At 36.1% G+C, this 10,162-nt stretch overlaps 1 protein-coding gene across 2 annotated transcripts; it reads left to right on the top strand.

Annotated features, from left to right (window-relative positions):
- The first annotated feature begins 2,225 nt into the window (after positions 1–2,225).
- Positions 2,226–9,388, top strand: LOC113736315 (uncharacterized). Of its 2 annotated transcripts, none has more exons than XM_027263221.2 (9): positions 2,226–2,799; positions 2,906–3,055; positions 3,538–3,681; positions 3,757–3,873; positions 4,353–4,430; positions 6,059–6,160; positions 6,718–6,984; positions 7,697–8,028; positions 8,523–9,388. In XM_027263221.2, the coding sequence occupies exons 1-9, from the start codon at positions 2,247–2,249 to the stop codon at positions 9,120–9,122; spliced, it is 2,343 nt and encodes a 780-aa protein (XP_027119022.1). In that variant the 5' UTR covers positions 2,226–2,246; the 3' UTR covers positions 9,123–9,388. The 2 variants fall into 2 exon arrangements, with proteins under 2 accessions (XP_027119022.1, XP_027119021.1); XM_027263220.2 differs by having other exon boundaries at positions 3,757–3,879.
- Positions 9,389–10,162: the final 774 nt, after the last annotated feature.

Below are 10,162 nucleotides of genomic sequence, written 5' to 3'. Positions count from 1 at the left end.
TTACTATTTTTTAATAACTTGGATTTTTAAAAATAAATTTTTTAAATTATAAGTTAAAACAAATAAATTTCATCTCAATTTCAATTATATCTAAATCCAACCCCAAAATATCACAATATTTTGAAATTATACAAAATTCATGTATCTGAGAATTTAGATATTATGAATTTTAATTTTAATTTACGTTTTGAGATTTAGATATTGCAATTTAAAAAAGAAAATTTGGAGTTCGAAGGAAATCAAGAAAATTGAAAATAGAAATGTAAACTTGATAAGAAACAAAAAATAAGATAAAAGTGAGTGGTTGTGGCATTAAATAATTTGGGCTAAAAAAAATTCTTTTTTAACTTTTTTCAATTTAATGGACAAAAACAAAATTAAAAGATGGAAGAAAACATTAATAAATTAAAAATAAAGAGGTTTGATTAAAAAGGGAGTGACAAAAGAAAAGATGATAGAGAGAGAGAGAGAGTTGAAAATTAAAAAGAAAGAGCCATGAGGGGATGAGATTTTGTAAGAAAAATGGAAAAAAGAAATATGAGTATTTGCTTTATATAAATAAGTTATCAAAAAAAACTAATAAGATGTGATGGTGCAATGGTTAATACATTGGTCTTTTATTACAAAGGTCTTGGGTTCGAATCTTGATTGTTGCATTTTGCAAAACTTTAAAAAAAAAAAAAAAAAAAAAAAGGTAAAGCTGAAAACCGGAAAATCGCCGGTTCAATCCGGTTCGGCGGTTTTCACGGTTCAACCGATCTTTGACCGGGTTTCTAGCAAAGTCAACAATGTCATTGAACCGGACCGGTGCCATGGCCGGTTCACGGTTCAACCGGTCGAACCGCCGGTCCGGTCCGGTTTTCAAAACATTGCCTTAAGGATGATACATTCACATTCCAGGACCATACAAGCCTATCTACATACCACTGATTCCAAAAAACACAGCTCCATCATTCTTTTAGCCGGCAAATTACTTGAATTGATGAATGAGTTGCCAAAAATAACTAGATGATTCGATGCGTTTCATTTACTGCTAGGAAGAAAGTGGATTAGATAATTTCCCCGTAAATAATTGATTGCTCCACCAGTGTTAGGACACATATCTTTTTTTGTTACAAAAGCAAAAAAAAAAAAAAAAAAATCTTTGACGGGGGGAAGACAGAAGAAATGAAGCAAAGCTGCAGGTGAGACAAGGGGAACAAATGACTTGCTCTAGTGAGCTCCAAAGAGTCATCTGAAGTACAATATGAGTTAGTATCAAGTTATCAACTTTACTGCACGGCTTTGCTTCTGTATTAAAAAAGTTGAGAGGATATTTGGTTCGCTTGTGATAGTTAGTTACTAGTAAATACCATGCTTCATGGACAATATTTTTGAACTCTGCATACTTCCTGATTGAGTACTAAAAAAGTTTCAGAAATTTTGAAAGTTTCTTTAGATGAGTGCCAGTGATACTTGAAAAAGACCAATCAATTTTGTGATTCGAATACTAATTGGTCTTCATCCTTTTTTTTTTTTTTAAGATTCTAGTTGAGTATGCCTTCATTCAGCATCAAGTCATGGATGACGGATCTTCTTTATACACAGTGAAATGGGGAGAAAAGGGTCAGATAAATCAAGTGGTAAAAAGCTGCATTACGCAAACAAGAAAAGAATCCATCCAGATTATACACAAAGTATTGTAGTTGAATTGAAATTTTATGATCGGATCAAATGAAGATACCTACGAACCAAATGAAGATATAGATGTGATTAAACTTTGGTATGATTTGATTGTAAGGCAAGGGTTGGTTTACAACCTAAAATGTACATTTGTTTGCTTATTCTTATGCAATGCATTAGTAGGGACTAATTGACTATGGCCTTCCTATCTTCCTTCTTGTACCAATCTATATTAACTGCAACAGAACTGTGTTTTGTTTATTTATTTATTTATTTATCCAAAGAATAAGCCAAAGAAAAAAGGAATAATGATGTCGAAGCCATTCAAAACTAGAGAGAGTTCCGGAGGAACTAGTTTCAAATTGATCCTCGGAAACTTGGAAAAGACAAAAGAGAAGATAGTTGCAAACTGATCCTCAGAAACTTAGAAACGACAAAAGAAAAGAAGGTTCCCAGAAATCAAAAAAAGGGTTTTGGTGGGCCTTTTTCTTTTTCTTGCATACGTTACAATGCTAGAGCTCTAAGACATTATATAGATGATATGAGGAATCACAAGTAACAAGAAAGAGCACACCTCGAAGAAAATGAGGAACAACAACCAAATAGAGCCTCAAGGATTTGATGTAGATGAATTATTTCAATTTACCATGGCGAAAAATTGGATGGAAGTGCTGAGAATATGCAAGAGCCACCCTTCGGATGCTTGTAAGGCTAAGCTAACTAAATCAGAAGAGACAGTGCTGCACATTGCTGTCTCAAGTTACCATGTACGTGAAAGGGGAGCTAATGCACTTGCAGATATCATAAGGCAACTAGTAAAATCACTACCAGTGGGCCAGGCAGTCGAGATCCTTAAAGCGGAAAACAAGAAAGGAGACACAGCTCTCCATCTAGCTGCAGCACTTGGCAGTGTCACAATCTGTGAGTGTATAGCCACGAAGGATCGCGAGCTCATCATGATCCGCAATCAGAAGGGTGAAACACCAATGTTCTTGGCAGCTCATCACGGCCATATGGAAGCTTTTCGATGGCTTCATGAGCTCTACAATTGGAATGCAAGAGAACCAGATTATTCACTCTGTAGAAGGAATGATGGGGATACCATTCTGCACTCTGCCATATCTGGGGAATACTTTGGTAAGAATTATGCAAGTCATGCTTTCTTTTCACTCAAAGACTCAAAATGCAAAAATTTATATCATCTAAGAATCACATGAGAGCTCAACAATTTTCTCCATTACAGCATTGGCGGACCTGATAACTATCAAATACGACAGGCTTGTCAATTCTGTCAATGAGGAAGGCATTTCTCCTCTCCACATCCTAGCCAGGAAGCCAAATGTATTTGAGAGCAGCAGCAATCTTCGACTCTGTGATCGAATGATCTATCGCTGTAAGAATGTCCATCAGGAAGATTTTAGAAATTTAAGCATCTCTTCAGCTAAAGCATCTATGATCTTTTTTTTTTGGTAGGAGGCTGTTGGCCTATGTACGTTGCTTCTAACATGCTGCCTTTATCTTTCCTCCAGACCATTGCATTATCTGACTTTGCCAAAATCTGAAAATTTAACTATAGCTTAATCTATTCCTTCCTATTCTTTTCTTCAGCTATCATTTTAAAAAATTTTCCGGTTATTATTTTCCAGTTTCTCCAATATATGATCTTCAAAGTTCCCGAAACATTTGTCATTTCGAGATATCATCAAATCTATCTTGCAATTTCACGCAGAGTTGGTGATTTTAAGCCACTTTTCTAGAGGAAGAATATTTTACATATACGGTTGAATGTATGGTTTATCAGTCATCTTTCCTTTGTTCATCTGAATATCTCCTCAATTTGACTTTCACCGAAGTGCAACTGTATTTGTTTGCAAGGTGTATATGTCCCTGAGGTTAAGAGCCATCAATCCAGAAGAGGAGACTGGAGAAGCATAAAGAAGACCGAAGAGCACTATCCGGAGAACTACCAGACATGTGTGAACTTCATTCGTCTACTTTCGACTGCATTCAGGATAATTGGTAGGTTTGATAACCAAATCTCACACTCTACTATGACTTCTGGCCACTTCTAAATGGACAAATACTTGTTTCCAGCTCCTCTTGGAAAAGGCCAAGATCAAGGTCAAGGTCAAGGTCCAGGTCTGGTAGATCAAGGGAAAAATGGAAGGTCTCTAACAGACACAGCAGATCCAGAAGAGGGAAAAATGGAAGGTCAAGGTCTCTACTATGCCTTTAGTTACTTCCTGCAGTTTTCAAATTGTTTTGGTAAATTAAAGAATCTAGACTTCATCAAATGCAGAACATCGAGAAAAGTAATACTTAAAAATTTTGAATAATGGAAGAAAATAGCACAGTATAACAACAAAAGTTAACAGAAAACCAGTGCAATAATTGGTAGACTTCATCAAACAGATTTTGAATTGGAAGAAAATAACACGGTATAAAAACAAAGCCTTACAAAATTTGAATTGGAAAAAAAATAGCACAGTATCAAAACAAAACCTTACAGAATTCCATTACTAGCTCACTACTCGTGGTATTAATTATCCGGATAACTAACTACCAGACAAGTGGAAAATTCCTTTATCTAGCTTGGACTGTAATCAGGATAGTTGGTACGTTTGATAACCACATCTCACACTCTACTTTAACTTCTGACAACTTCTTAATGGAGCAATACTTGTTTCCAGCTTCTCGTGGAGAAGATTCTGATTCCAGACAACCGGGCAGTACAGAAGACAGAGAAATTCCAATAGAGGGAAATCAAGGTCTCTACTATGCCTTTACTGATTTCCTGCAGTTTTGGAATTGTTTGAACTTGCTTTTGCTTAACAAATCTAAACCTTATGACATGCAGAACACGGAGGGAAGTAAATTTTGAATAATGGAAGAAATAAGTACAGTATAACAACAAAAAGTAACAAAAAAACCATTAAAACCTCGTAGCATCAGTAGCCTAATGGTTGACAATTCACAGTGATACACGGCATAGGGAATATTTTCTGAGGCTCAACTTCTCCATGCCTTGTTGTATGCAATGCGATCAGCTACCTGATTTCCGCACAAAAATATCATGCTAAGAACTTCTAAATTACTAAGATGCTAGACGCATACCACAGTAACAGTAACACGGAGTTCAACACCCTTATGAGTTGCTTGTCTAATATATTTTACCTCTGTTTTGCTTAACTACTAAAAGGATCTGCATCAGTGCATCTGGTACTTACTTTCAAAAAGGAAAACATTATGTACTCATTTGTGGCCACTAGGGTATCTATGGAAGGGTGCGAACTGTGAAGATGGTATAGACTGGTTTGCTCTGTCAGCCTCGTGTCCTCCCCAGTTGTTTAAATTCATTGCAGCTCAACTTACAGGATGCATTATCTTCTGGAGAGCCATTAAATAAAATAAAACTTTTAGCAATTTAGCCACTATATATCTAACGAAATTATGAACATGTGAATTGGGCACATACTCTCATGTTTAAAATTATTTTAAAAAAATAGAGGTGCAACTTTATGTAAAGAGAGAAGGTATATCACAATTCCTAAGAGATTCATTGAAACAAAAATATAGCACTTTCATTTGTTGTTCAAATACTATAGAGAATTGTTATAACAGCTAATGCTTCTACACAGGAGTCCTTGTACTTTCAGGGATATTGTGTGTTGATGGAACCTAAGGGTTTCTTTTACCATTTTGATTTCAAATCATTCTAAAACATTAAGCTAGGAGAGGGGAGTCTGGTATTTGTGCCCATATGAATTGACATAATCCTTTTAACCTCAGAATCAAGGGCTAATATTTTTCTTTTGCTTTTCACATCTCCTAGATGACCCAATTCTCCTTGAATATTTATCTCAGGTTGACATGGTTTTAAACAAGTTCACTCTTTTCTTCATGAATTACTCATTTCATCTGAGTCACTTGCCTGAAAGATATCAGGGATCTCAAGAACTTATCCATCTTTACACAAGGCCAAATTTTTGTGATACTGTGTTCAGGTCTAATTGTACCTATCAGCGTTCTGGATTCCTACGACTATGTTCACATTGCACAATTATTATCATCCATGAATATATTGCTTTTGGCTTTGTGCTAATGTTGCGACAAAACGTTCAGGAGTACACTAATTTTAGAAGTATTTGGCCTTTGGCTGCTTCTGATTTAGGAAGAGGACTACAAAACAATTTGGCAGATTATCAACCTAAATTATTTAATCTTTTCTAAACATGTATGTTCCACATGAGCAATTATAGAATAGCTTACAAAGAATTGTGAAAAATGTAGGCTGGAAGTGATGTCATACCATGCTATACATGTTAATGCAGGTACATGATTATATAGCTCGTAATTTGTTCTCTAAACTAACCACTTGCCAATTTCAAACAAGCAGGAAAAGAGCTCAATGATGAGAACACGTTTCCACCTAACTATGCTACCTGCATTCAGTTGTTCAAATTTGCAATCAACCTTGCACTAATTATTTTCGGAATCGGTAAGCGTCGCTCTACAGTTAATTCTAGTCCTGTGATATGGAATTTTCTTTCATCCGTATTTACTTCTAGTACCATATTTTTCTGGATAGCTTCTTTCCCTGCCTCAAACTGAGAAAGAAGAAAAGCAAAGCAAGACATAGCAAAGGCATAGTTGTAGTTTGTAGGGGTATTTATGCTTGTAACATGTAAAAAGAAATACAGCTCTTCCCATTCAATTTAAAGCTGTTTTGTTTAGTTTTGAGTGTCATAGATCAGCTGAGTTGAATTTATATTGTATCAGTTCATAGTCAATTACAAAGTTTCAATGCTATTCAGAAATCGCTGGGATAGTTTCTGCTCAGAAGAACAAAATCTTGTTTGTTTCTGAACATTTAACCAAATTTCAAAAAAAAAAAAAGGCGTTTTAGGAAATTTCCATCCATCTTGGTAGGTCTAATCATCAGGTATCGCCTAATCACATTATGCAATAGATTGGTTTTCCATCTTTATATATTTTTAGTGGAAAGCAAGTCTATCAATGTTTGGTTGATCTGCACAAATGTTTCCACGCATGCAGGCATTTGGAAGATCAGCAAGATGAGGGAGAAGAAACAGAGGCACAATAGGGCTGTTCGGATGATGGATAAATTGATTGAGAAAGAATCACGATATAAGTACAGTCACGATGGGCAAAATCCCATAAATGCTGCAGAACGGATGTATGCAGAAAGAATTGACATTCCAAAAGCAGCACCAGAAACACCTGATACTCCTTCAAGCTCGAAAGACAACATCCCTGCAAGCAAATCCAAAGACGAGAAAAACAAAATTGAGAGTAAACCAGGTATGGTTTCGAGATAACAGTTTAGCTCTGTCCACCTCACGTGAACAACTAAAATTTAGAAGAGACTCGACTGTAATATCTAAAATTTACATGATATTTGTCTGCTTTAGTTGTATTGGTAAGGGCAATTATATTGGCAGCATCTTTTACCCTTGTTGTGCATGCTTGTCATTTGGCTTAAAGAGCATTTAAAGTGTGCATATGAAGCTAAATATGGTCTGCGAATGTCATTACTCGATGGTGAAGTCATAAAGGTAAAGGTTGCTTGTTCCAAGAAGGTAAGGTGCAGATAAAATATAGTTCCCTCTTTCTGTAATCTACCTTAGTTAGTCATACAGGACAATGGTTCATGCTTCCAACATCTTCGGTGGTCAATTTATGCAACCATGAATAGTAAGATATGAACCATGTTGAGAGTTAGCCTCAAGAAAATTGACTCTCTAATTTGAAATTAAGAAATAATGATGTGTTACAATGAAGTTATACTTCTAGGTCCTCTCTGCCTCACCTTCCATGGTGCTTTCTTCCCAAGATGATTTCTTCCATAAAATAATTGTCTTAAGCAACTCTACTTTAGATTGCACACACTTGTGCTCAAGCAAGTTAGCATAAAATCTTAGTAGCACATCAAAGTAGCTGATAGGTAAGATAAGAATTTAGCTTGAAGCTGATGGATGCCAATTAATCCACTGACATGACATACCTGTACCAGAAGCCAACCCCAAGGACGCTAAGGAGACATCAATATTACTTGCAGCAAAGATGGGTATATCAGAAATGGTGGAAAAAATCCTGAAAACCTTTCCAGTGGCCATTCAAGACTTGGATGCAAATGGGAAGAATGCCCTGCTCTTGACCGTTGAGAACAGGCAAATCAAGGTATTTGATTTATTAATGACAATGAAACTCCCGGAATTTGTGCTTTATCAAATTGACAATGAAGGAAACAGTGCAATGCATCTCGCTGCCAAGTTTCAAGAGCATAAACCTTGGCGAATTCCAGGTACCGCATTGCAGATGCAGTGGGAACTCAAGTGGTTTAAGGTACATATTAGTCCTTAGTCAATTGTTCCAAGCTGAGATTACGTTCTGATAATACCTGACTGAAATCAATCTATGACAACTTCATTGGCTTTACGTTCTTGATTCATTCTTTTATTATTAGAACTTCCTTTTTAGAATGCGGTAACCATCTCCAGTTCACTTTGTGTATTCTGTTAATTAGTCTCTCTGTACTAATAATGATATATCCTGGAAAATGTTTCTCAATTAGCTATAACTTTTAGCTAGTACTTTTTAACTTCTTCATGAATGCACCCGGAGAGGAAGTTACTTTCCAAGGATCACCCCTCTTGACTGAAATATGTAAAAGAACTTGACAATGAGTTTTCCTTGTAAATATTTGTGCTAGTACTCTTTCTAGTTCAATATTTTTTGGCCTAACACGTTTTCTCCCATTCAAACCTTGCTCAAAAACACCAATATGCATCTTAACTATCTAATATCCAGAGATTAACCAAGGTGGTTTCCTACTGCAGCATGTGAAGACGTCCATGCCACCACAATGTTTCATCCAGTACAACAAGAAATATGAGACTGCAAGAGAGATTTTCACAAAGACGCATCAGAAACTAGCAAAAGATGGAAGTGAGTGGATGCTTAAAACCTCCGAATCATGCTCTGTGGTGGCAGCACTCATTGCAGCGGTGGCATTTGCTACAGCATCATCAATTCCAGGTGGTGTTAATCAAGACTCTGGTCATCCAGTTCTTGAAAGAGAGCCTATATTCAGAGTGTTTTCTGTCGCTTCAATAGTTGCTCTCTGCTTCTCCGTGACCGCTCTGGTGTTTTTTCTTGCTATCCTTACCTCAAGATGCGAACAAAGGGATTTCAAAAGAAGTTTGCCAAGGAAGCTTTTAATTGGATTAAGCTCCCTATTCACCTCAATATCTGCAATATTGGTATCGTTCTGTGCAGGACATTTCTTCGTTCTCCAAGATCAAGTGCATAGGGGAGCATTTCCCATCTATGCTGTAGCATGTCTACCGATAACCTTTTTTGCGTTTGCACAGCTACCATTATACTTTGATCTCTTATGGTCTATCATCAGAAAGGTACCCGTCCGTTGCTACAAGTAATACTACAACTAGTATGTCCTGGGCTAATCTCTTCTGGTTTCTTTAGTTTCAAGGACATATCAATTACCCTGTTGGAGCTTGGATTGTATTTTTACCCTGATTGTTTTGGAGCAATAAGTTTCGTGTGCAACTTTAATGTTTGATGTACTTGGATAAGACGATCTGTTTTGAGTGTTCATGGTACTCTGACCTGAGATGACTGTTGAAAGATAAATGTTTGCTTTGTGAAAAGAATTGATGCAATGATACGAGTGATTTTACCAAAATCAGCTTTTGATTTTCTGCCACATGTTGAATTTTCACCGAAGCAATGTTACATTTGCTTGTTACAATTAATCATATCTTTGGAGGTGATCGATGGATCAACTTGAGGAGTTGCAGCAAGCAGAGATTTAAATAATAATTATCACATTGATCTTTATGTTTAAATTCGATGATAAAAATAAGGATAAAAAATCTTAGAGGCTACTAAACTATTGGTCAGATCATATTTTGACCATCAAACTATTTTTCATCAGTAATTGGCCACTCAATAACATGATCAGTAAACCTGTGACCATTTGGTCAATAATTGCTCTTAATCTGTGAAATTAGCAGTTAATCTATGAAATAGAGTCACGTAATTGTTGGACAAAATTACCCTCACGCTTTGGCACGTGTACTGCTAATTTCACAAATTAAGAGCAATTATTGACTAAATGATCAAGGATTTACTGATTAAGTTGGTTAGTGGCCAATTATTGACGAAAAATAGTTTGATAGCCAAAACATGATCCGACCAATAGTTCAGTGGCCGTTGAGATTTTTTGCCAAAAATAATAACTATTTGCAGTAGTATTTATCATACTCTGCTTTTCTTCTTATTATCTCTTGAGAACAGCTTAACATATTGTAATTTCTCCAAAATCCATAATGTGACGCCAGAAAAGGTGGACCAGAATGGATAGTGTCTACACCTGAGCGTAGTAAAGTTTCCTTTTTCTAGACCAAGAAAGGGAATAAAAGAGCACAGAATATGTGCAAGACCTTACTTGACTCAC

This window comes from Coffea arabica, chromosome 3e (assembly GCF_036785885.1).
Source record: "Coffea arabica cultivar ET-39 chromosome 3e, Coffea Arabica ET-39 HiFi, whole genome shotgun sequence".
NCBI classification, from domain to species: Eukaryota; Viridiplantae; Streptophyta; class Magnoliopsida; order Gentianales; family Rubiaceae; genus Coffea; species Coffea arabica.
The sequence above is the reverse complement of the archived record's forward strand: the minus strand, read 5'-3'. Positions and strand labels throughout refer to the sequence as shown.